This window comes from Nyctibius grandis, chromosome 14, assembly GCF_013368605.1.
Source record: "Nyctibius grandis isolate bNycGra1 chromosome 14, bNycGra1.pri, whole genome shotgun sequence".
In the NCBI taxonomy this organism is placed as follows: domain Eukaryota; kingdom Metazoa; phylum Chordata; class Aves; order Nyctibiiformes; family Nyctibiidae; genus Nyctibius; species Nyctibius grandis.
In genome coordinates this window covers 8,177,034-8,204,909 of record NC_090671.1, presented here as the reverse complement: position 1 = coordinate 8,204,909, position 27,876 = coordinate 8,177,034, and the positions used below count along the sequence as shown (strand labels likewise).

The 27,876-nt window shown below is 40.8% G+C and overlaps 1 protein-coding gene across 4 annotated transcripts in view; it reads left to right on the top strand.

Moving 5' to 3' along the window:
- Positions 1-5,605, top strand: part of CHFR (checkpoint with forkhead and ring finger domains) — a 28,384-nt gene extending 22,779 nt beyond the window's left edge. For 3 of the 4 annotated variants that reach the window (XM_068412308.1, XM_068412309.1, XM_068412307.1), the window contains exon 18: positions 5,151-5,605. In XM_068412308.1, coding sequence (XP_068268409.1) covers positions 5,151-5,229 — 79 coding nt within the window. In that variant the 3' untranslated portion in view covers positions 5,230-5,605. Of the gene's footprint in view, positions 1-1,786; positions 2,396-5,150 lie in introns of those variants that run through there. The other variant, XM_068412310.1, reaches the window with a different exon arrangement.
- Positions 5,606-27,876: the final 22,271 nt, after the last annotated feature.

The window sequence follows — 27,876 nt, the reverse complement described above, 5'->3', positions numbered from 1 at the left end:
GGAGGACTTTCTGGGTCTTATGCCTCTGACCCAAGCAATCGGACATATGGTGAAAATGAAATACCAAGCCTGAAAAGAGATTAACTCTCTACTTGTCAAGTGTTTTAATACATCTAAGGGACATGGGCTCCTAGTATCTGGTCATTCGTTAGAAATGTCCATCCAAAATAAATCAAGGTCCTTGATTTAAAAAAAAAATCAAGGCCACTGATAACCGATGCAGTTTCATTCTTACGAAAAGATACATGTGTGGTAAGACGAATATTAAAGACTTGTAAAACAAAACAAAAATTATCTACCTAAGAGCTAACTGGTTCCAGGGAGGGTAGAAAAATCCTTCTTGCTTTAATAATTCTCCAAATTCTCAGTGCAATTTAAGACAGAGGAGGTGTCAGTCCTTATTGAGAAATTGCTTTAATGAATAGTAGATTCTGCAGTATCTTTCTAATGCTGCAATGAACATACACACTTAGCATAATTCCTTTAATATTTCAGGTACTATGGGTTGAAAATAACCAGTTTGTACAGCTCATGCTCATGCAGATCATAAGAAAGACTTGTAAAATATTCATCCCCAGTCTCTTACAAATTCAGAGGGTTTTACCAAATAACTTTCAAAAATAATTTGGGATTTATGTTGCAGATGTAATTCAAAGCACCACTGCTATGTGTAACTTCATGTTACAGGACTCTCTTTTTTTTTTTTTTTTTTCCCAGAAGAGATTTTGTTTTGAAATGGTAGAGAGTTAGTTCAGTACCAAAGCACTCACCAGCCATCTTTGTTCATATTGTGGTGGATAATTCCATCTAGAATCAAAATGACTCCGAGTTTTTTTTTCCTTTTTTACCCCCTCCTTTTTTTTTTTTCTTTATCTTTCAAGCATTAGTTGTTCCTAGAACTTTACTGGCTGCTCCTCTTAGTTCCCACAATCCGTAAAAGCAAACAATCCTGTCATACCCCTTCTCGATATCCAGTTATATTTTTTTAATTGATCTAAAATGTTTGCTAAGTAGTTTGGTTTTGTAAGCAAGGTTTCTTCCTAATCTTTGATCTAATTCAGCAAGAGGGAGAAAATTCATGGTCTCTCTTGCATCATCTCTTCCACATGTATATGCACACTCAACAACCCAACTCCTGTTTCAGTTATGTATCGGGGATGCATAACCCATGTAAGACAAAAAAACAAAGAATGAATAGTGAGATTTTTTTTTTTAGAATTGGAAAGAAGTGCCTCATACAAAATAGCGTTATCTGTTCAATTCGGGAAGATGGGCTTGCCATTCCCATAAAAGCTAAATAATACCGAATGAGAAAAACTTACCTTTTTCTTTCCAGAAGATTCTAAGCCAGTGAAAGAACATGTTTATGTTGAAATGTATTATTAGCCTGGTTAATTCCAGTTCCTAGTGACATGTGTAATGCTGTCTTTTAAAAATTACTAATGTCTCACAGGGCAAAATTAATTCTCTTGTTCCTGGTTTAATTCCCTTCTGGATTTGAAGTATGCAGAAGTATAGAGGAATGCTTTTAATAACAGGTTTTCTATGTGCATAATAAAACTAATAAGGGTTAGGCAAGAGAGATGTTGAAAATCCTGTTACAGATAACATGGTAGTAGAGTACGTTCTAAACAGGTTCTGAAAAACAGATATGTTAGCATGTAAATGTTCTGCTTTAAACTGTTTAACATTTAAAATACCTCGTGAAATATGCTGGCTCTTTTTTGTTGCCTGACTTCTGAACACTTTGTTATATTTTAATACTTTTTGGTTTCTTTTATTTCAGGAAATTCAATCACATTTGTGAACAAACACGATTCAAGAACTGAATACTTGTAGGCTGTAGCGAGGAGACAAAACCTGTTAGACTGTTTGTACAGTTTAAGGTTTCAGGGGATCTTCTCAGTTCCCCCATAGCAGGGACTCAATAACTTCTGCATCAGATAATCTGGTGTGAACTTTTTAATTTGTAGAATTTTACAGCTGTACATGAATAAGGTAGATATATTTTTTTTTCCAAGAAAGTCCAGCAAGCATTGCATTCCATCCTCGTGACTACAGTGTCCCTGTATCACTTCAGTCAAGAACACAAACAGAAATCACACACACAAAAACCAGCCATATCTTGGGAAGACCTAAGAATAAGGAGTGTATTTGCACTACTTGTGAAGAAACTAAGAAAATCCTTAGACTTAAAATAGAAATGTTTTGTAAAATTATCTGATGAATATTTCAAGAGCCATTAATATTTAAGAAGGAAATTGTCAGTGTATATTTGTAACTGCGTTTTGTGGTAGTCTGATATTTTGTCGCTACCCATTGCATTTGGGCTAGAAACCACGTTAATATTCACTTTAAAAAAAATCCATCCATTAAACAGCTGTTTCAACTTAAAGCTTCTACCATATGTGCAGTGTTATAGTGGAAGAAGTACAGTTTCTTTTCTTAGTTTAGTCGTGTTGGATGTTTTTATTCAAATTAAATTACAAAAATAATTGCACAAAAATCTGAAAATTGCATTTAAAGTTGGGGTAATACTTGAAGCAGAACAGACTTCTGCTAATATTACTTCTGTAGTGTTTTGTATCAGAAGACCAAACAGTGCTTTTGACATAGAGCAGCCAGTAGGACACACTGGTTCATTTTTTGTATTTCTTTTTTGGTTTGATATCGTGTGCTAAATATGTACCTCTGCCATGCAGCTGTTCTCTAGCATGCATACACTGGTGAAAATGTAGAAAAAGCTCTAATTTAAGACAGAATATAGCAGCTTTACTGGAAGGAACAATCTTACAGAAAATAATTCAGTTTTGACAAATTGTAGCAATATGGAGGCATTTCTGGATAGGGATAGGGATGATGAAGGGGAACACTGGTGTCACTGACAGAAAAATGTAGATTTCATTTTCATGCCTTCTGCAGAGCTCATTCAGGAAATGTCCCAAGCATTAAAAAAAAAAAAAAAAAAATCCCAGCACAACCCACCAGCCCCCTCAAATTGATGTGATCTGTTTCATCATAATCTGATAGCTAATGTTCACAAACCTCAACTGGGACCAATTTTTCTTTTTCATCATACCTAGAAGAATGAAACAGAATGAGGAGAAAGCATACAAAGTTACCTCTGTAGATACGAATGGTGTTTTTAAATATGCCTTATTTTATGTGCAGGATTTATACTTCAATGTTAAAAAGTGTACACACAATATCTTGTGATATAATGGAGCACAAATGATGCAGCACATCGTGTCTACTGGTGTCAGTGAATAAAACAACTATTTCCAGTAATGCACATCTTAATATGAATGCTAATTAGAATGATGCATTTCTGTTTAGATTTTTTTATTTTTTAAAATAGCTGTTGCAAGAATGGGTTTGTTGACCATGCCTGTATGCTATTAAAAATACACTTTGGTGTGGACTTCTCTTCCTAATCTCTGGGCATTTTCTCCTGTGAGTAGGATTGAAATTGGATCTGGAATAATACTTGAAACTTCTTTTAACAACACGTGTTTCTGTCTTTTAGTATTATTAACAATGTTCTGTTGCTTCTGTATTTGTATTTTATGTTTAGATTTTTTTTTTTAATGGTTATTGTATCTTCTCAGGACAACCATTCCCAGCTGGTTTTGGTCTCATTTTCATCTCTGGCTGTGCCTGTAGCAAATTGAGTGCAGTTGTGGAGATCAAGCTTTTGCACATTATATGCAGAAATGTGCTTTGCATTCTCATTCACCACTTCCTACATCCCAGATGGGCTTTCAGCATAGACTTGTCACTGTGCTAGTGTTCAAGTCTCTTGTGCTGATTTTTTTTTTTTTTGGTCAAGAACAATGTATCTACAGTACTATGTACAACCTCACTTGCACTTACTCAAGTTATGTTTGTATAGGGATGTATTATTTGACTTTATGAAAAAAAATATCGGGGAAAAACACAACAAACAACAAAATTTACGTACTTAACATCTAAACTACCTGCGCATTAGGTTCTTCAAATTCCTTTTATAAACCCCTCTTCCTTTTCCCTGTTACAGATAATTAATCTGCCTTTCTATGCATATAGGGTTGCGGTAGTGCAATGGAATGAAGGGATTTTTTTGTCATTTATATTGTACCAGGAAGAGATGAGAAATTAACTTGCAGATGGGGAGGGTGAATAAATCCTGATCTTTATATGCTCTTAAGTAAGTAAGAGTATCTGTCATGGGTATTACATACTCTATACATTAGACCTTTTTAAATGTATGGTTACCAGGTGATAGTTAATGTGATAAATGTATGAACTATGCTTGGTGTAATTGTTTAAATACTGTAAAGGTGCAGCATATTTTTAACCTGTCTAAAGCACACCCCCACCTCCTTTATAAGAGATATTTGGAAGCTGAGCATGAAATGTGGTAGAATAGACGTTGTGAAAACTGAGGTGATTATGATAGGGTTTGACATAGTGGTGAACAAGGTATATAGTCTCTCTCTTTGAGAAAGTTCTTTTATAAAGAAGGTGGAGAGTAGTTCTTCCAGTTCTTTTGTGATTTATTTTTTTCCTGAACTAAGAACTTATTAATTAAAAAAAAAAAAAAATTGCTGAAGTTGTCTTTCTGTTTCTTCTGTGGCATATTCTCTCACCACAGAAATGGATATATGCAACGCTTTCTAATGCTTGGTAAAGCTATTAGTTACTTGAATGTTGAGATTTTACAATGAAATATCAGCCTTGAACTTGAGGTATCCGAAAATGACGTGAGTTTTTGTGTCATTCCAAGAAATTCTCTCAAACTTTCTTAAAAGTGTCAGATGATATCACAAAGCATCATCAGTATCTCTACAGGATTTATAACAAGTGATATAAGCAAAAAACTATTAAATAGAATTCATTTTTGTCAACAAGATGACTTCAAGATGATAGTAAATAAAGTTTACCACTTTTAAAAAAGTGGATAGTAGTTTAATTTCTTGCAACACTGTGAACACTGAAGTGACAAGCATTATACCACTATTGATTTATACCACTATTGATTTAACAACAGGCAAGAGAAAGTGATTATTATATTGTGTTCATTTTTACAATGATCTAATTTGTATAAATGATAAGATTTCAAATTAATAGAACTTTTTCTGAATAGAACTTTTCCCTTGCTGTGTAAATAGGAGGACTTGTCTGCACCCCATTCTATCTGAGGTGGAAGACAGCAATGCCAGAGTTGTTAAGCTTCAAATCGCAGCTTAGTATCCTAGGATTTTTGCGCTGCTGCCATTCCCACACTTGAAGCTGGATATCCTTTAATGTTGTAGCTAATCTGTATTGCTGTTCTTAAACCAGATGTCATTTGTTCCTCAGACTAAATTTAAGAGAAATTCAAACTCATGGTTAAGTAATGTAAAAGTGAAAATGCTGTGTTGTTCTGTATGCCATAAAGACAAGCTGATAGACCTTAAAACTTGTAGTGGTTTTGGCTTGCCCTGTGCTTATATTGATGGATTTAAGTGTTTTATACTCCATTATTTCAACAAATAACTTGTGACTAATTTAGTTTGAGGAAGCTGCTGATTTTGGATTTAAGCCATATCAAGTGATCAGTTCTGGCACAGCCTAAGCTCTTCTGAGCACTTCTTCTGTAAAGAATAAAGATAGATGGTAGCATGATCGTGAGAAAGAATACAATATATGGCCTTTGGCAGCTGGAATAACTGACAACATACTAATCTCAACAATCAGTGTTAATCTGAGAGCCCTCAGTGCATCTCAAGTATTTGAATCAGCAATTGTGTAGGAGAATGTGTGTTTAAGCTCTGATACTGTTTACCTCGAAGTTAATAGAAAAATCTTGGTATTTGACACTCAAAGATCAATCATTAGCTCATTTGTTCTGCAAACAAAATACATCCATTTTGTAGCAATTTCGAGTCTTCAGTAGAACTGTGTAGTGCAGATGGCTTAGCCTACAGCAAGAGCTTAGGGAAATAAGTTGATTCAAGTAAAAGGAGTTAGGCATTTGAGAAGAGAATGCTCAATTCTAAATTATGCTCTGAAAATCTGGTTTCCTATGGCCTCTTAGAAATTTCTGCTGGAAGGGGGCCTTATTTTGTACAGTCTGCCCTCTAAAAATAAACCAACAGTCACTGTTACTGGAAGTTAGGAAAAGGATCTCTTGGTTTTAAAAAGAATGTGTGGGGATTTTGCATTTTTTCCACCTATTTTATCTAACATACTTTCTGCATGATCTTTGGTAGCCGAAATACCACTTACACAATTCCAAGGAATAACTTCTGAAGGAAACTAATTATAGTATTTCCCACAGCAATGCTTAATATGCAAAGATTGCTTCTAAATCTGCTTTTCAGGTCATCCTTCTTTTCTTCACACTTCACCATTTTGACTTTCAATGAGGTAATTTCACCCTTAAGCTCATTAGTTTCCATAGGAAATGAATTATAAAAAATGCTAAATGTGCCATATGAGGTTTAACATCAAAAACATTTCTAGACAGACCATGAATATATGTTGAAGCTATATTTGGTCTCTGTTGGGTATTCTTTTCAGTGCCGCTAAGTTTGAGTTGCTCGCTTTCGTTAGGTAACTGTTGGCTTAGGACTTATCTTTTTTCCTTGCAATCCAAATTAATCTTTAATTGTTTAGAATAAAATCTAGTAGCTGACTGTACTGTTTGAGTCAAATGTGTTTTGTTATAGCTCATGTGCCCTTCTCATAGGAAAACAAACAAACAAACAAACAACCCAAACAGTTATGAGTAGGATGCTTTGTAAGCAACTGCTCTTAGAGAAGTTAGATTTCTGAAAAGAAACCTCAGTTCATGTTTCTGCTAGGAAGTTATAAATGGATTTTTCTTGCTACTCTGAATCTTCAAAGTTAGGTTGCATTAGCTGCATGTTAAATCTTTTGGATTGTTTCCCTATTGAGCCTCCATTCTCAACCACTTTAACTACCTGACAGTAAGAAACCTGGCACATGGGATTCTTGTCAGCTTGTATAGCTTCAAGCTTTTTTATTTTGAAGCTCTGTTTCAACAATGGAAAAATAGGGAATGCCCACATATTTTTGTCCTATTCGCATTGGCTAGAGGGATTGCCTAGTATATTCCAGAATAATTAATTTTTTAAAAAGTGAACATTATTCAAATCCAGTTTTACTGAAAATAGTACTCCTTCTGTTTGTTAGCTCCATAACATTTTTGGACATTTTTTCCTATGCAATGGTGATTGACATTATTTTCCTCCTCTTCAGCAAGTGTTTAGCATGCTTATCCCATTTGCTGCTTGGTTACAGTATGCAAAATAGCACAGTAACTGACTGCATTACCACAAAGGTGAACCTGAATCCAGAGCCCGTCCGTGAGTTGTGAGGTTTTCTGTCGTTAAAAAGTGGCAGCATAGCTCTCAGAAGTAATATAGCTGTTAGGAACAAAATAAATGCCATAAGTAATACTATTTAAAAACTAGTCCTAGTCAATATTTGCAGCTGAGAGTATTAGAGCACTTTATTCCATCCGGAGTTTTCAGAATTTCTTAAATTTGCGCTATGACTTTTTTGAAGAGTATGGGTGGAAGCTGTTTTTGTTCCTTGCGGGGGGGAAAAAAAAAGAGAATTTCAAAACAGTTCCTTTTAGCTGTAAGAGGAGGAAAATTTTTTTCTAATTTTTTTGAAGTTACAAAATAAAACACAAGTACCTCTTTAGCAGTTAATTTTAGTGATCTGCCTAAAAAAAATAGGAACTTCAAAAGGCACGTCAGGAACTTAAGCTTAAGTCTCCTGCACGTTGTACTCCTGGCTTTTAAGGGCTGGCCAAGCACAAGGGGATGGTCTTTGTGTACCTGCAGCACACACCAGGTAGGCGTTAGGCTTCGGTGTCTTCTAGTGGCAGAAGACATCACCTTTGACTAGTTGGGCATATCAGCCACATCTGTTCTGATAATAAGCAGCATTGTTCAATATTGCATATTCTTCAAGAGGGAGGCATCTCTCAATATACATATGTATGTAGTCCATGCTGAATGTATGATACCTGATTTAGTGTCTCATGTATAATTGGCTCTATAGTGCTATAGCAGGCAAGGATGGAAGAGGTACGCAGTGCTAAGATAAGCAATATATGAGAGGAAATCCAGACTCCCACAGAAACCAGCCTCTGGCAGCAGTCTGCCCAGGTTAGAAAAACCTGTTCTTTGTTTCCACAGGCAGGTAGTAGAGGCAGTCAGTGTAAACAACCACCTCGTTATCTCACTAGGTTACTGAGGAGAAATCAAACAGGATCTAATCCTTGGGTGTTTGTGGACTGAATGATGCAGCAGCTTTCGTTCTCTTTCCATTGCAGCAACTGCGGGGGAGGGTGCTGTACTGGTGTACACCACGCGATGTCCTGGTGCTCTGAGGTAATGCCCAGACAACTTAGTCTTTCAGCAAAATAAACAAAATAAGTGTCATTACGTTGTAGAAATGAATAGTTAAACACGCTTTTATTGAAAAAGCCACTTTTTCCAGCCCTTCAAATGTAGCTATTGTCAATAACTGAACACACAAGTAATTTTCAAAATAGATTTTAGTACTTCAGTCTTTAGAATGTAGTAACAGAACATTGACTCTGAATTACAATGTATATGAAGTTAATGCAGTGGAAGTTATTATTAGAGTACTGAAGACTTCTAAATATTTTCTTAAATCATAAATATATTAACTCTTCCCTTTGAATCATGTAGCATTAATTTAAAAAAAAAAAAAAAAACAAACCACAACACAAAACCCCCAACAACAACAAAAAACTCCAACTTGGAGACAGACTTTTGTGCTTCAAAACTACTCAACACAGTCTGGTAATAACAAATGGGGAGACTTCTTTGCTGTTCATGTTTGAGTCAACGGCTAAAGGGCATATATGTTTTTGCTTCCACTGCTACCAGATGCAAAGCTTCTGTGTCTATGCAGACACGTAAACACACAAAATACAAGGCAAAACCTACAATCTTGTATTACATATCTCACACATTAATAAGTGGCAAATGGAAGCTATAATAGCAGATGAAATCATAAATAATTCAGTTAAATATTTCAGGAATCAGACTTAAATGCCTTCACAGAGAAGGATTAAGATAACTCGATGCACACTGTAGCTAATATAGGGGAAGACTTGTACAGAAGATTTTTCTGACAGCTGTTTTATGACATACTATTGCTTCAAAACAATGTGCTGTGTCAGCTGCAAAATACAGCTTCATAGGGAATTTCTTTCATTTAAGAAAGCAAAATAATTCTAAGTTGTGGGCTTAATATGTAGGAGTCTTGCAAAGACAGGAAAATATCACTAGGGGCAATTAAAATACTGATGGGGTTATTAAAGGCAATAGGAATAGCAGGCTTCCCTTTGGTTCAGTGTTCCATTGAATGCCCTGGATTTGTCATCAGGGAGGCACAGCCATTTAGTTCATTTTTAAAGAAAGTGAGCACTCAAAGTTTGCCCCACTTAATTTTGTCTTTTAAGTCTTGCCTGCTAAAGGAAGGGAAATAGTTCTCTAGTCAATGTGCGTTACCAGCTGGTGGATATAGGATCAGAGCAGCTGCAAATATCCAAGTGTTGGATGCTGAAGACTATTCCTAGTATTTCAGTGTTTTTGTACACATGCTTCTGTTGCTATGAGGAGTCACTTAAAAATGTAGGGGACTGAGGTGTTTTAAGCCTATGTAGATCTAACAAAGATAAAGCTACACCAGACTTTTCTAGAACTACCATCCAGTATTGGGTTGCTCAGCTTGTCTGTACACTCGAAAGAGTTAGGATATGAGATAATAATGGTCTTTAATATTAGAGATGCTAATGCTTGGTAAGCTTTGTGCTAGAGTGCAGAAGTTATGAAATGCTTAAAATTAAGTTTACAAAACTGTACGCAAACATGCATGATTGAATTCTTACCCTTGGCTTGGCAAGGCTTGGATTGTACAGGCATACCTATGAACAGAATTTAACTCATAGCTTCCAACAGAAAGACTCAAGTGATACCACAGTGACAGAGGACTGATTTACATTTCAGATACAAACCACGATGCAACCATCTTGGATGACTTTCATTTCTCATTCCAGAAAAGGTTTTCTGCAGTCTGAAGTACCTTTTCAGAGAATGCTTTCTTGTATAAACCACATCGAAATTCCATGCAGAAGATTAGAGATGAGGTTAGTGAGCGTAAGGGAAGATGGCATTTGTGCTGTGCTATGGTATGTATAGTCATAATCCCAGTCCCGACAGGTGGGAAGCAAAGACCACTCGAAGTCGCATCTATCTATAACTGCCACGCTCAACTACTTGGCACAGCTTCCACTCTGATCACTATCACCTCTGTTTTTGTGAACTGATGTTTCACGTTTTGTGAGGGCATCACTGGACTGAAGCTTGGCATAGCGTGGAAGCAGCCAGGGTATCGCAGTTCTGTGAGGTCTCAGTAGTAGTAGCGTCTACAACCGATGAGCTCTGCTGGTCCCTGGAAGAGCTAGGGGCCTTCGCGTGACCTTTGTATAAACCGGGGGGTTTTCCCCAAAGGGGCGGATTTGACGTGAAGCTGGCAGAACTGTTCCCCTCCACAGTCAGAGCCGCCGGCTGTTTGTCTGGCACAGCTGGAGCATACACAGCATTTTGCTCTGACGGATGATCTCCACATTGACTAAGATGCTCTGCTAGGACCAGAGGCTGCTGATCGTCTCCTTCTTCAGAAATAACAAAAACTGGTTTGTTTTTATCTGTCTCTACCATAAGCTCCTTTGTTTTTGAAACATTGACCAAGTTGATTTTCAGTGGGTTGGAGCTCTCTAGAGGATTTTTGGGGCTTTGGCTGTTAACTGGAGATGCTGCCCCTAGATGTCTTGAGGGATCCAAGGACTTCACATGTTTGCTGTCAGGGGAACTGGCTAAAAATCCAAAATAAGGGTTCCCAAACCTGGATTTCTTCAGATTGCAGGAGCTGAGCTTCCGCTGCCTTTGCGCAGACAGAGTGAGGGGGTAGGAGGCATTACTGGCAGATGAGTCAGAGTAAACGGTCTCTGATGCTCCCTCTATCTCAGTGGCTGAGATCACCTTTCTGGTTGGGACACCTTGGGATCTTGCAGCTGGAGGAAAACCCTGCAAAAAATAATAATAAATTAGTGGACACGCCATGAAAAGCAGCTGTCTTGAGAAACCTTGATCCCAAGGGAACTAAAAGCTAAAAATCCTTGTTATGTTAGAGGTGAGAGGCATTCTTTAGCAAAAATGTATGACATTACCTTAAAAAAGAAGAAATATCCTCTATTAGCTTTGTAACAAGCTGTTGGTTTGATGATTACAGTCAGTGAGACCTAGATATCCCTCCCGCACCTATGGATTCCTCACAATGCAATAGTAATACGTCAATTAAAATCAATTTAAGGCATAACCAGGGAAAAAAGGTACATGTCAGAACATTCAATGAGATCATCTAGTCTGAAGGCATTTTAAAATGTCTTTTCCGACCTAGGGATCATTTCTTAACCAGGTGTTAACTGCTGGGAAATACAGCTGCTTAGTACTGCAGGAAACCCTGAATGAATTACAATATAGTTCGGCAAAAGAGTTTCTTGTACACCAAGCAAGATGGACTGAAACGTGTATCACGTTTGGAAGCTGGAAAGGCAAAGCAGTAGGCCAAGGGGAAAAAGTGTCCCATCAGCGAGCAGCTGGGCTACTGGGGCACAGACCCCGATCACCACGGCCTCCCCTCCTTGCAAGACTTACGCTGTGGTCAACCAGCTTTGTGAAGGGGCTGTTGGTGGTCCAGCTACACCATTTTTTCTGTAGCTGTGGTATTGGAGCCAGGAAGTCGTGGAAAGTGCGGGCACTCCACGTGCGTTGCCTGGGACAGTGATTTTCCGGCTGGACGTTCCCCTTCTCAACAGCGTCTGCTCCTGCAGCTGTGTGATTCGAAGCCAGCCAGTCAGACACAGAGGCTGGGCTTGTGATGCTTCTTTTTAGGTTTTTGTCCTGAAAAGAGTAAATAAAGATCACTTATAGCATCTTTTTAAAACACTGGTAGTGCAAGTGACTGATTTCTTCAGTGGTTCTTTTCTCAGGACAAGACACAAGAACGCAACTTCTCATTGCTCTTCCAGCGTGCTGCCTGCAGTTCGCTGGCTTTCCCGGTCGCCAGTTTTACCTTGCTTTGCCAGCTTCAGGTTTTACACTGAATTGGGAAATTTCAGGTACATAATTTCCCACTCCCACTAACCAAGTACATCAAATACCTACAGCTTTATTTTACTGGAGATATCTGACGGATCACAGTAGTAAACTTCACTGTGTAAAACATAATTCTTCCACTCTGCTTAGCTCTTGGAAGGCTGCAGATGTGTCTGTCTGGGGAAACAAAACTTCAGCGGGGATGGGGCCTACTGAAAGAAATCCAGAAGCAAGCAATGAAAGAATCAGAAACCTCAAAAATGCATGATTCAGGAGGGAAGACTGAAGTAAGTGGTGCTCTTTATCCTATGTTAGGGAAGAATTAAGAGAATAAAAAGAATTAAAAACAAAGAGAAAGGGAATAATCTGTTCTCTCTGTCTGTGGTGAATAGAACAAGAGGCACAAGGCCCAGATTGGAGCCAGGGAGATTTTCATTTCACATAAGAAATGCTTTTCAGGTGGAAAACATGCTTTAGCAGTAGAAAAACACATCCAGACAGGTGTAAAATTGGCATCGTCAGAAAGTGAGACCACATTAAACCATTGCCACCAGCTCGGTGTATAAGCAGAGCTGTTCTGACATGTGAATGAACTAAAGACGACTTCTAAAGATGTCTTTGTACTGGCTTTATATGTTCTAATGTTGCATTTAAAATCACAATTTTTGTCCTTAATATTGATGTGGATTTAGAGCCAGAAATGTTAAAGAATCCCTGAGAGTCGTATGAATCTCCTTTTATTCTGACTAATATGTCACCTGTTATTTATACAAGCCTCCTCTTCCCCAACTCTATATGTATTTTTAATTTTCAGCTGTGCGAATACGGTTGTCATGAGAAGAATGCAAAACCCACATTCCCAAAATTCACATAGTCTTTAAAGAGGGTCTGAAATAAATCCCACATTGTCCTGGATTTACAAGTCCTGAGAAACCAGAAACTTGTCATTTGTTATTTCTGTTAAACTGAATCTCTCAAGTTTCTGCAAATCAAAGAAACTATTTAGTTTAAATGTCATATTGGAAGTGGATGGGCAGAGAGGCAAGAAATCAGCTACCACAGCAGAAAAAAAAATCTCAGTAGGAAGCTGGGAGAGGCTTCAGGCTCTGGATAAGTTTGTTTCAATATTAAGCTTTTAGTCTCACATTTGATTAAAGTAACAATCTTTACATATAAATCTATAATCCAGCTGTCTTCTCCTCAGAAGCCTCTTCAGGCTGTCTTAGGATTTATTATTCTAATATTATTATAATTACCTCCAAACTGGTGTAAAAGGTAGCCACTGGTTTTGAGACATATACTGGAAGTAACTATGAAGATGAATAATGTATTTTTCAGATTTTTAAAAATATTTTAGCAAAAAATGTTTCTTAAACCTCCATGAAAATACTCTATACTCAAACCTTTGCATCTGAAACTCCAAAACTTGTAATGGCTGAATAGAAGCCAGAGGTCATAGTTATAAGTTTGCCAAAGGCTGAATGATGACTTAAAGCAAATGGGACTTAGAAAGCCATGACCCTGCTGGAGGACACCTCAAAAGCCATCTGAAAGCCATCCTCCCTCCGTTTCCTCCTGCTAGTCCACGTACAGAGACGTGTGTTTGCTCTCCCAGCTCCTGCCTTGATTTCTGCAAGTGGATTTTAAAAGCTAAAGAGCAAAAGCCAGTTTATCACTGGCTCCTGCCCCGTGGAGCTGAGGCTCACGCTTACTGAGGGGCACAAGACCAAGTGGCCAGCCACCATTTCTCAGTAAAAAGATTTGGATATTTTTTTTAATGAAAGCTCCTTATAGCTTGCTCTGTCTAGTCGAGCACTTTGGGCGAGGTGAGTCTGACCGCATTATTTACTGTGCCGTAAAGGCTCAGGATTTCACACATCTTTTCACACGAGGTTAACTTTGTAGCTCCTGCCAAGAAAGTGGCTACGCTCCAGTGGATAACTCATCCTACTTCCTTAGTGCTGGTCCACAAGAGCTCTGCACCGTACCCTCTGCGGGGCTCGGAGGCTAAAGCCAGGAGCTGGCTGGCCAGTTGCATTTTACACCCTAAAAATACACATTTAGAAATGAAACTATAAACATGTTTGTATTTCTAACATCCAGTAACCCTGAGTTACCCAAGTGGCCTGAAGAGATCCCGTTTGAGGGCAGGTTTGTAACTGCCCTGCTGCGCTCAATTTCCACCCCCCTTGGAGAGGATCATCTTCAGCTGTGGGGAAAGACCCAGTGCTTTTAAAAAGGCCCTTTCACCCTTCCTGGGTAGGTTTTCTGCTCCTTGAGGGATTAGGTTGAGAGTATTGACTCACCTGAGTGCAGTATGGCCATCACTGAGAAGGAGGTGCCTCCTGAGATACTAACATGGTAAATCACTTTAATTCTTTGGGTTATGTTCACTTAGAACTGATTTATTGCTATGTATTTTATTTTTGCCTATATATATGTATTTCCTCTGCTAGACTGCCTGCAGAAGGGATGGCAGAATAGAAATGTTTTTCTTGAAGTGTATTTGTTCATTCTGACTAGAGGGGGGAAAAGAGGAGGGTTTCCTCCCTGTCTAGAAGCTGTATTTGTATGTGGCTGCCACCAGGTGAAGCTCTCTCCACTGGAAAGAAGGACCAAGGAGTGCAGGTGTTCCAGGGTGCCCAGTTTGGGCACAGATACAGCTCCCAGTGCCCTGCTCCTCAGAAGGTGATGTGTCTGGGCAAGGGAGGGCACAGAGCTGTTTTCCCTTCTTTCCCTTTTTCTTCTAATCAATGTGGCCAACTGGAGGAAAAGCTTAGCATGTGTCTTACACCAACGTAGGAAAATCCTGCCCAGCCTGGCCTCCTGGCTGATTTCCTAATCAAATGCAGGGATACAGAATGCTTTTGTTTTGTAAACTGTGACAGAAGTATTACAGGGGCTGTCCTGGGGCACGTGAGTTCCTTGTGCTGGTTGTCGCTCCTCTTGCAGGAAAAGAGAGGGCACTGGAGAGGAGAGTATTGACCTGGGAAAGGCTTTAATATAGACCTGTAATGGATGTGCTCTGTCAGTCACTACTCTGTGTTGCAGAGGTGGCAGCCAGACCTGAGACTGCTGAGCTATCATCTGTTTCTAAACAAATGATTGATCAGGAGTGCAGGGGAAAGAGCTAAAATAAGAGAGAACTTACTGAACTGATCCAGATTTCTGTGAGTGTATTTGAAAGGACCCCAGTGCTTTCACTGGAAGCACTCGCTTTTTGGAGTGTACGCTGTTAATTTTCGCCAGCCTGGTGAGACAGTTAAATAGCTTTGTGACAAGCTGAGGAGCTGAATAACTTCCCTGACTACTTGGTAGCAGTGGGCAGGAGCAGGTCTCACTCCCAGGTCCTTCCGTTGCCACAAGTGATGTTTTGAATGGAACATCATCTTTGCCAATTAAGACATTTGTGAGGGCTGGTCCTACTGCCTGCTGGCAGACCTCTGCATTATCACCTATCAGATCCAAGGTAGACTTCTGCACTTGCTGTTCTCAAAGCTGGGAAGATATTGGCTCGGGGGATCACAGCCCACATCACTTGATGGCAGCTCAGCTCGAGGCTCAGGAGAACTGCCTGGTCAGTCACTAACTTTCTTGCAAAGCGGGCAGTAAGCATAAATGGACAGATGTGACAAGTGCTGTGCAAGAGGGGCATCCTGTAGCTTGCTGGGCTTCTAGAGATGCCAAAGAGCTCCTACCTGTATTCTGTAGGTTGTAAAGCTCAGCCCACTGGCCCCAGGTCCAGCAGAAATAATAAACACTTCATCGCTCCCAGTCTCGGTGGTCACTGCAGATGTGGAGGAGGGCACATCTGGGTCAGTGTCCTGAGGAGACCGTTCTGTGCTGCCTCCGCAGGAAGTGACTGAGGAAAGAAGAAAATCGATAAAGACTGCTTGTGAGTGTCCAAAACATCTGCTCCCAACTCCTCTCTCCCCAGACAAACTGGAGCAGGCTTTGGCTGTCACACCAGCCAGAATAAAAATCAAGCCAACAGCTTGCTCTCCTGAAACTGAAAGCTTTTAAAAACAAAACAAAAGAGGAAGGGAGAAACACCCTTGGGTCTGCTTTCTAACAAAGATAGACCCAAACTGAAATAACTCATACTAAACACACAGGGTTGTGCTGCAGATCAGAAACTTGCAGACTTGCTCAACTCATTCTTTATTTGTATTTACTCATCCCTGTTGACACTGGGAGCTGTGCTTTGTGTTGCAAATGCCTTTTGCTTGAACCCTAGCAATGCTGCTCCCACAGGCAGCCTTACATTCCAGGGACTGCCACAGGGGTGGGTGTGTGCACATATCCCCAGGGCCTGTCTATCTGGCCAGGTCAGGAGAACTCTGGCCACAACCTCCTCAATGACATGCCAAAGAAGGAGATGGGAAACTGTCATGGTTGGGAGCACAGAATTAGCTTTTTAGGAAGATAAACTTGTGGGAGTTGTGTGTAATGGCTGATGGTTTAGTGGGGAAACTGATGGTGTGTAGCAACACAAGATGAAGTAGCTCCCTGTTGGCCTTCACCAACCAAAAGGGGCGCTGATACAATTCCTGTGTTGTGACTCAAAATTGCAGCAAGTGACATTATCTGCAGCTTGTCTGGGGGACTCTTGTCCTCGAAACACACTGTGAAGTAAATGTCATCTAATGTAGTCTCATCCATAAAGCTCTTCAGAAAAAGTTAGCTCCAGGAGACGAAGTTATACAAAGCCAAGGTAAGCATTGTAAAACCTATCCTTTCTGGACAAGGTTAGGCACAGGGCAGGTGAAACTCTTCTACAATTTATGGATCTTTAAGTTGTTTGTACCAGCCTGAACCAGACACATTTGCTCTGCTAACCCAGTGGCTCTGCAATGCCATGTGCTCTGACAGCTTTTGTTGGCAGCTCCTAGAGCCGTGCTTGTGTGTGCTCCTTGCCAGGGGAATTACCCTACCAGCAAGGGGGGAGAGCAGCAAGGGATAGTTCCCACAACAAAGGCTTTCTGCTGTGAAGTGGCTCTCCAGCTGTGCATGGTCGAGACAGCGAGGAGGACTGCAAGGAAGAAGAAACGATCTGATTAACTGGCCGGGGGCTACGGGGTGCCCTGACCTGCTCCCGCTGCTGCCCCACGCTTACCCGCCTGCTCCCGGCTGACAGAGTGGTTGTTGTTTTCATTCTCCCGGCTTGGCACCACCAGCTGGAGCTCATTGATATCGACAGCAGAGTTCTGGATCCCATTCTACAACTCAGAACATGCCCCAGTAAACATAGTCAGATAAACAGTGCAACAGCCAATATGAAAGAGAGAAACACAAATTGCTGAAGCCATTAGCACTAACCTCCTGGTCACTGCATGCGTTGGATGAGCTCCTTTTGGGGCACGTTCTCTGCCTGAAAAGGAGAGACAGCAACAACAACAACAAGCTCACAAGTGAGTTAAAGATCCACACAAGGGAAGTTCTCAGCTGTGTTCCTCCTGTGAGGAGGACTCAGCAGGTTATAAACTCTCCTGCCTACAGGAGCACCCAAAATACTTGCCAAGACTCAGGGCAACAAGGCCTCTAGGCCATGGGAGAAAATTATGTGCTCATGTAGTGGAAAGTCAGCTGAAGAAGAGAAGGACCTGTTATCTTGGCCCCTCACTACAAGACATTGAGGTGCTGGAGCAAGGACAACGAAGCTGGTGAAGGGTCTAGAGCACAAGTTTTATGAGGAGTAGCTGAGGGAACGGGGATGGTTTAGTCTGGAAAAAAGGTGGCTGAGGGAAGACCTTATCGCTGTCTCCAACTACCTGAAAGGAGGTTGTAGCGAGGTGGGTGTTGGTGTCTTCTCCCAAGTAACAAGTGATAGGACAAGAGGAAATGTCCTCAGGTTGCACCAGCAGAGGTTTAGACTGGATATTATGAAAAATTTCTTCACCACAAGGGTTGTCAAGCATTGGAACAGGCTGCCCAGGGAAGTGGTGGAGTCACCATCCCTGGAGGTATTTAAAAGACATGTAGATGTGGTGCTTAGGGACATGGTTTAGTGGTGGACTTGGCAGTGTTAGGTTAACGGTTGTACTTGATGATCTTAAAGGTCTCTTCCAAACAAAACAACTCTGATTCTATGATCTTCTTCCCATGATCACTGCAAAAGCAGGAACAGAGTTCAGACCTCTGCCAAATCCCACCAGGCTTCCCCTTGCCGGCTGCTCTTTCACGTCAGTAACTAAATAGTGGGACTGAAATCCTGTCTTTGTCGGGGCAGTGAAATTGTTCTTATCCTGTTAAAATATTTCATCTGCGCAGCCAATATTGTGTGCTGGATTATATTTAGCAAGCAGAGAGCATCAGATGTTGTTCATTTGTATGGAGATTTTATTAAAAGACAGTGCTATGGCAGATGATTACTGGGTAATCACGCCTCTTGGCTGAAGGGAGACAAAAGCATGTTCTTAACCATTTCTTCACATTTTTACTAAAACTGAGATTATGAAACAACTAGTGTTATTTACTTTTGGATGAATAAGAGGTGAAGATGTTACAGAGAAAGGCTGGCAGTAATTAATGTGATAATGACTGAAGCAAGTGTATTTTGTCTGTGTACAGCAGTTCTCCATAGGACAGTGCAGAGGCACACGGGAGCATTAAGGCACTGACCAGACGGTAGGGAGAACAGTAACACGGGTCCCATCCTATCTGTGCTGTTGGCTGGCATTTTTCCTCTTCTTGTTGGAGGGGCTGGTTTGTTTTAAGGCACTTTTCTCCTCCATACAAGTTTGGTGTTTTTTTGTAGTGGTGTGTTGAAGCCAAGATTTCAAGTTTTCAGTCACCATTTCATTACTGTTTGTTTTTAAGAATGGGGACTCAGGGCCACCTGATGAGGCTGGCCAGGAGCCAGTGTCTGCTCCATCGCGGGAATGGTGGGTTTCATTCCTTCACCGTATCATTGGATCTCTTAAAAAATGCTCATTGACTGACAAGTGAATTGAGGGAGAAAAAAACCCATGACATGCCCCCAGTGCTATTCCTAGTGAATACAGAGAAGACTACAGAAAAAGAGCAGCGCAAGTTGGCACTTGAGAATTTAATCCAGAAGAGGTACAGATGGATAGCTGTTACTCCAGGAGGCACGATGGCATTGGCCACTGTTGGGGCTTCTCAGGGGAACTCAGGGCTAAAGCAGGGAAGGCTCTGGTTCAGGAAGGGGGAGCAGGGAAAGGCTTCCAAGTAGGAGTGGTGTCACCTTATCAAGCAAGATCAAACCAAGTAGGAAATACTTCAGAGTGAAAAAAGTGTACGTAAATATTCCCCACTCACACACCAGAAGCTCTTATTGGGCACCAGAACCATTTCAGCAGGAGTGACCTGGCAAAACATGCCCCAAAATAACGAATTAGCATGGTGGTCAAGGCATTCAGGTAGATGGTGGGAGAACTATGCGTAATTCCCCCTTTCTCCACATTGTATTCAATTTTTTAATCTCTTCCCCTCCTCCCAGCTCTTTCCTGCCAAAACCCATGACAAAAATTTAATCAAATCTGATATATTCCTATGAAATATTCGTGTTTCAAGTAACTGGCATGTTACTGGCATGTTAAAATATTCCCACCCAGGGATTAAAGAGGACAAAGGAAATGTTCTCTAAGAAAACACAACTTAGCACATATTTCTTCCATGTTGAACATCAGGCATTGGCAACCCAGACCTGTTAGTTATCTGGATGGTCTCATGTTTGGGTTTGTTATTTGAACTTTTAGCATGACTTAACAAACAAAATGTATGAATTCTCAGAAACACAAATAAAAATGTGTTCTTTGGATTCTTGTGTACAGCTGTCCCATTTATAAGATATTCATATTCTCTGGGACAAACCTCCATTTTAAAAGTCTCGGCAACTGACAGCCATGATAAACTAGGATAGACAGAGCAAGTTCTTCATTAAGAAACTGAAATACCTTATATCCGTTTGGCTCCTTTCCTTGCCATTCTTTATAAATGTGCTCTACAATATCACATTTTGGGTATTGAGTGTCTGATTTCCACTAAACAATTTTACTGTTAAAAACCAACACGCATAAAGGGTAGGAGTTTCTAGATTTGGCCAACAATTTTGGTGGAAACTTGAGATTTTTTTTTCCTATTCAGAGCTGCTGCCACAGTGCCTGGAAAGATGCGCTAGTTTGCAGGACTGGGGATCTTAGTCTTTATTTAGCTCATTCTCCAGTTGGACTACATTTCCCATGGCATGCTGCAGTGCCTTGCCACCAAGACCAGTGATTTAGATCAGTGCGCTGCTCATAGGTATAAAACAGCCATTGTGTAAATGCACCAGTTTCCATCATTTAAAAGTAGGTTTTGTTTTTTTTTTTTTAAAAGTTGTTTCAAACTTCTCAAGTAAACCAAAAAATTGAAGTGTGTTAGAAGTTTTGTGGGAATTGTCCTGTGCTCCCCAGCAGGCAGCTCCAGCTAGGTCTGGCTGTCTTAGGTCTCTAAACTACCCTGATGTGTAGAGGGACAGAAATGGAGGACATGGCTACAACAAGCAGGGAGAGGTTTCTGGGTTGCGCCTAGCACAAAGATGGCAGAGACAAGGTCTGGTTTTAGCCCAGAAGTGACTAGGATGCTCTAGGAGGGCATTATATGATGAAGGAAAAGCTTCAGCCTGGGTGACGATCAGGCTGTAGGCAGTGACTGGCAAGGCAGCTTGCATGGAGAGGGATGGCAGCACGCGATGACTTGATGAAATAGCTGTACACACAGGGGGTTGTAATTGGAAACAGGTCACTGGCAGGCTATGCAGATGTAAAATGCAGTTGCAATCTGTGGGTTGCAACCATCAAGCAAAAGTCTGACTGCATTGGACAGGATTAAAATTAAATAAGGTGGACATGTCTGTTGTTCTTGGGGCTTGGGAAAGAAAATAAAAAATACCCCACTACTTGAGCCAGGTCTCATGGCCAAAAGTAATTAGAATTATTGGCCAACTAACAACTGAAGCTTTCATTCCCTCCCCAAACAGGAAACAAAAGCTGCAGTGTGGCAGAGACTTGGAGTTTCCCCAGAGAGCTTTGCCCTGGCTGAATGCAATGAGCCCGAGCAGACACTGCTGACGACTTGGTGCATTGGAGTAGCAGTAGGTGCCAAGCCCATTCCAGGCCATTTCTACCCCTGGCAAGGCACAGCCTGCTACTTTTAGCTGAGCAAGAGCAGCAGATAGAAATGGAAAACAAACAAAAAAAAAATACAGCTAAACCTGGTACTAGGGGAACAAGAGAAGTACGAAGAGAAAAGAAAGTGGAAGGCAAGTTTATGAGGCCAAGAGCTTGAAGGTTACTATCAGCATCCTTTGCAATGGCACGCTCCAGCCGGGGCAAGTATTACCATGCCTCAGAGAGCTGGTCCCATTTCTGAGCATGCTGTGTTACTAAAGCATCTTTACTTCTCCCCTCAGTCCCCCTTGCAGTCCTGACATTTCCTGCAGTGAGGACAGGCTGTGGCTAATACACATTTGACACCTGATTTCAAGCCCTTATTGAGGGCAAAAAGCATAGAATAGAGTTTTGTGGGCTCAAACTAAAAGAAGTTTAGACATGCTTAATGGCCTCTGCAGTCTTATTCTGAGCTGCATTAAAAACCCCACAGCTGGGAAGTGTAGGCGAGCTCCAACCAGCGCCAGCGGTTCTGCGGCCAGAGACCAATATCCTCGAAGCAGTTAGCGCAGTAAAGAGGGGAAAAAGACTCTTCCAGCTCAATGCAAGTGAGGTTACTCAGCACAGGTCATGGCATGGCTTCCACATGTGTCGGATCTCACTTAAAGGCTTTAAGTCTGACAAGAAATAAAGTATTGTAATCAACGGCTCCCTGGAATAGCATGCAGGAAATACAGGCAGCTGGGATAGCGAACAGCCTTTAAAGAGGCTGAAGGACGAGGGATGGTCTCTATTTATATACAGGCAATAGCTGGCTGAGGTGTATCTTCCTTTAAAAAAAGAGTGATAGAGCAATGAAAAGGCATAAATGCCAGTGTTACAAGAAGCAAGTCTAATCCTGGTCCTGCACCACAGGACCCCTGGTAGGATGTATTCACAGTGACCAGAACATACAAACTTTTGGAGGTGGGGGGGGAATTCGTTCAGCAGGAGCAGAATATTACTTTATTTTGTAAACATCTGGCAAGCAAAAAGCCAAATTGTGCATGTGAGCAGCATGGCCTGACTTTCTAAACAGGCTACACAGAGTAAACTTCAGCCAGTGAAATCTCAGATTGCTGGTGTGTTTTTTGGTTTGAATAATACCCTGCTTCATGGATAGTTACAGTGAAATTAAATAGGGTTAATGGAGCAAGAACAGCCTAGTCAACATGTGTATCAGCCCAGACTGCTGCCATAGCGAAGGGAGCATGTTTCGATCTCTTTTGAAGATTGGCAAGGGTATAAAAATAAAGTATTTGGTATCTGGAAGACATTTTCCACCAGACATTTTCCTTTAGAGCTAGCAAAAAATTGTGGTCTAAATTAGTGTTCTGCAAGCTCTTTAAAAAGGAAAAAGGTAGTTAGATGTAACACATGCAAGTTTAACTCTTACAACTATGAAAAGCTCAGACACTAAAAGCAGGGATTTCTATATACAGCGAGAGAGATTGTATTTAAGTTTCACCACCGTGCCCACATTCTCTTATACCCAGTATGATGGCCTATATTTTTGTATTTATTCAGCGAGAGCTGGAAATGCAGCCTCCAAAAGGACAAGGGGAAAAAAAAAGTTCTTCTATCAAACCAACCTCAACGGGCAGGAGTGGCTGGGCAATCCTGAGAGCTTTTGGGTTGAAGGACGCTCAATAGAGGCAGGGGACGCAGGAAGAGAGAAGACAGACCAGTTGCGTGCTGCCACTGGGAAATAAATGCTGTTACTAATGCCCAGTCACCACAGTGGAGCCCTGCAAGGGACGATGTTTGTTTCAGTTTACCTGATGTTTTCATTGAAATCAAAATATTTGAAAAATACTGTTTGTTTTGACAAAAACCTGGTGAGCTTGGGTTCTGTTTTGAATTTGTTGGAAGGAAAAAAAACAAATCACTGTTTCTACAAAAATGTTTTCACTAGGGAGTTAGTAAGAAAAATGCAAACGTATGCTGGGGGGGGTGGAGAAGCTTTCTCCTGATAGGGGGAAAAAATATATAAAATAAAAGCAATTGACTGGAGAGGTATGCTTTTGTCACTGGCTGGTTTTAGCCATTTAACTAGTTAGCATCAGGACCTGGAAATCAGCAACCATGTCATTTCGGATGACATTTGGGGACAATCACAGGTACTGCAGCATGGCTCTCCCTAGCAGTCGAAGGGATGCGCAGATGACTGATTAACGTAAATGGTGCATTGGAATTAAAATGTCTGCACAGTCCTTTGCATAAAACATGCTACAGACTGGAAAATATTGTTTAATCTTAATTCTAAGTGGCAACACAGGATTAGTGATGGTTACAGTGAAACTCTGGAATCGCTGTGAAAAGACGCAGTGGCTGTCAGCTCAGCCTGTCCTGCTCAGGACACTCAGGGAAGGGTGATCTTTCTGTTCTGTGTTTGTCCATTGGCCAGTTAGTGCCCCAAAACTGAGGTTCAAAGGCACCACTGCCATTGAAGCAAAATAATGCCCAAGAAAGTCCTCACCCTTCAGGTATTTCTGCAGGAAAAAAGAAAATAAATTGGAGGTACAGGAGCTGCAGAACTAGGAAAGAAAACTGAGGAGCCTAGGGCAGGAGTAGTGACTGGCATTGATCTCCTCTGTATCCACACACTTTACTACATTTAAAGGACAGCAAGCATTAGCAGAGGAAAGGAAATGTAACTTTTGTTTTCTGGTCTTTTTTCTGCATGGATAATATCACATGCTTCAAAGGCTCAGATATGCATCATCTTACCTGCAAGCTATGCAGAGGGCAGACAGCAAAGAAAGTGCAAAGATGGTTCCTGTTATAACTGCCAGCATCATCATGTTTTCCTTTCCCTCCTGCCTCGCAGCATCTACAGTGTTAGGGTCGGTGATGTTCTTGTATTCGAAGAGCATTGCAAAGCCTCGGCCCCGGTCTGTGGTGGTGATCAGTTCCATGATAACCTCAACCATTTCTAGAGATGAACCAAAGACCATGGTCTTGTTTAAAGGTGAATTTGGTCCACAGAAGCGAGAGGAAAATGTGATGAGATCAGAAACATATAATACATCATAGGGACAGACGTCCACTGCTGACTGTGGGCTGGAGGAGATTTCTACAGGCAATGCTGTTGTGGGAAGAGTCCGGCTCTCTACCGTAACTTCATCTCTCTCACTAGCAGTTAGGTGGGCAAGCAAGATTTTCCCTTTCAAATCTTCTTCTGTTTCCAGGCCACTGGTATTTTGCCTCTGCATTGTGGCACTACCGGCCACAGGGAATGGCAGTTCTTCTGGTTGAGCCTTGATAATTGCTTTGGGTTCCTTCATCTGCTTCGACTGGTTTTCTTCAGATGTTTGTTTGGCTTCATCTTTTTTTGAGGCAGCTCCTGGAAGTGCGTCCAGATGACTAGCAAGGTCCTTTGACTGATCTCCTGTGCTGCTCAGATTCTGAGCCACCTTCGACATCCAGGTCTGGAGAGATGGTTTTGTAGTATGGAGAGCAAAGTCCAGGTTTTCCTCAAGAGAAGGCATGTCCTTATTTCCTGTTTTAGTGAAGGCTGAAAAGCCATCCCAAGGGGTTGGAGTTTCACTAGAGTTCTCAAAAATGTCAAAGTCAAAAATTTCCAAGATAAGATGGGTTCTCATGGGAATGAAAAATTGCCAAACACAGTGTGTCCCCGGGTAGTAGTTGTTTGGAAAACCTGGCGATAAAATCAGGCCTCTTTCCATCGATTCCACCACTGCACCACAGGAATAATATACCTGGGAAATAAAATAAATAAGTTTACATCTTGCCAGAGGTGAGATACAGGGTGCAGTCTGCTAGATCTGCTGAAGGTCCTACTCTTTCTCTTCAGGGACTGGTATAAGGTAGCCTCAAGAAAGGGGAATTCATTAAGCTTGTTCTATTCTATCTTCTGCTTTCCCACTTGGAGCATTAATCTAATATATCTAATACAGACAGCCAGTCTTGGAGACTATGGAAGTGTATATTGATGTCCTGGTTTTGTGGGGATAAAATTATAGAATCACTTTTCTGTTACATTTTGTTTCAGTCTGTGGCCAGCTGTGGTGTGGTAATCAAGGCCATTAGCAGTAAGCCAGGGCAGCTGCCCCAGGCTGGCCACAGGTGTGTTCCATAACATTAACGTCAGGGTCACTATAAATTGAAAATCTTGAGGGGGATGGTGGGTTTTGTTTTTTTTTTTTTTTTTTGCTCTGCTCTTCTTTCTGCTTCTCCTCTCTTCTCAATGGTTACTGTTCCTGGAGGGACTTGCTACCACTTTACAGGCTAAGTATAATTTTGTGTCTTTTGTATTAGTATTGATATTGGTTTTCTTATTTTATTGAATCTGTTTAAATTTCGACCCATAAGTTTCCCTCCTTTTCCCAATTTCCTTTCTCGGTCAGGGAGGGGAGATTGGGTGATAGAACAACTGGTTATTGTTTAGCCCTTGGTACAGGCTAAACAGAGACAATTGAATGATCAGCTTCCACAGAAATATAATCCAGATGAGTAACTTGTGTAACTCTCACTTTCTAGTACTGACCATAGTAGCATCAATTTGTGTGTTGCCTAACATAACTTTTTGACCACACAAATGTGTTGTCCTAAACAGCTGGTTGTGTGATAAAAATCTTAAGAAGTTAAAGAAAAACTGTCACCACAGCATCTTGAACTCTGTGTTATTTTCATTACAAAAATATTTTTTAATGTAAAAAAACAACCCCAACCTTGCATTGGTGATTACCCATGATTCATCCATCCAACCCATCTTCTGTTTCAAAGACATTCAGCCTTATTTACTTCAATAGACAGTAAAATCTAGGCAGGTTTGATTGGGTAAATTTTTTCTTCTTCAAATGCAAAGCCTCTCAAAATAGCGATAACAGATATCAGCTCTCACTAGTAAACTAGCAATCAACATGCATTTTACATAACACAGTAAGAGTCCCATGTGAAATTTGGTATTTCTTCTTTCTCCAAAAATAGCCTGCAGAATCCAAAGAGGAAGGAAGTCCATAAATGGTCATGCTAACTACCATGCTGCTGCTTCTCTATAGGTACATGAGGCTGTTTTCACACATCATGTTTACAACTATCTTCTCCCAAAGACACTCCCAGAGCCTTTTTTCAAGATTCTTCCATAAATTTGGAGAGCGTGAGCCCTGTCTGTGCCTTGGGTGATGGTTTTTGAAAAAGGGAAAAAATAAGTCGGAAGTACTTATGTCCCAAGCCCTAGGAGTAAGGGTTTACAAGCATTAATTGGAAAAGAAAGGGAATGCTTTGAGTTTGGTGGGTTTTTTTATTGGAAACGATTAGTCATCTTGGTCTGTTATCTATTTAAACACAAAGGAAGCTTGGCAGTAGAACAAACAAAGCTTACAAAGTCCATATAAAGCCACAAAGATCAAAATACTCCAGATTTTTTTTTTTTTTTCCTCTCAGTCCCTCCCCTTGGCTCATATTGAAATGGGAAGAAAAAAAATGCAATGCCAAATGTTAGAACCCTTAAATAAAAACAAAAAGCCAGACCTGTTCTGCAAGGCATGAACTTTGTTTTCCAGCAGGTGCTTTTCATATTCTGAGTGACTTCAGGGTGGATGGCAGGATGGCAATAGAAAAGGACCAAAACAGCAATGTAGGTGGAAATTATATTCTGTATTCAACTTGAAATCCAATCTTTGACTTTTAAAAGTGTCATCTAAATCAAAGCTTATGTTAATTGTAGTGGAATAAACTGTAAGCTTCTCGTTTAAGGCACCTGGGCTGGACTATGGCTTGAAGTCTCAAGTGGGAAAGAAACTTCATTCATGTGCCAAAAACACATTATTCTCTGTCTGATGCCTTAGGAGTCCCACAGCATGTAATACCAAAACAAATTAATAGAAATTTACTGATCTTTTCTCTAGGAGGTAAAAATGTTGGGGTTAAGTCTGAATTAGCTAATTAATGGTAAAAATACAGGTGAAAACAGCAAAACTTTATGTCAATGTCAGAGGCTATAGATCCTGACATTTATATCCATTTGCTAATTCACATCAGAATTACATTTATTGTCACTTGGACTTTCCTGAAAACTAGCTGGTTTCCAGTCAGTGTGCTCCTCATCCCTTAGGGAGAGGATTGCTCCTACACTTGGAGTAAGCAAAGGGGGCTTTTCTGTGACTTCCCTTGTATTCCTTCCCTCTGTCCCAGAATATCAGTGCAGACTTGCCTTTGTCCCATGCTAGTCTTTTGAGCTCACTTTAAAATAAGACATTTGCATAGCAAGAAACGGTAAATAACACCTAACTTTTCAACTAAAATATGTACCCAGTTTTGGAGCCAGAATGTGCCCCAGAACTGTTGCTATTGCAGGGTGATACTCCTGAATGTGGGAGGATTACAGATTGGCCCGAACCTCCTTAAATTAGCAATGATTGAGGGTTGAGATTTTATTTTGAGGAATATGTGAACTGATGCAGTTGCCTTTTTTCAGACACTGAGAAGGCGCTTGGAGGCGTTCACAGCCCCACCTCTACTACCAGAAGACTTTGTTAACACCCAAAAGCAGCAGCCATCAGTTCAGT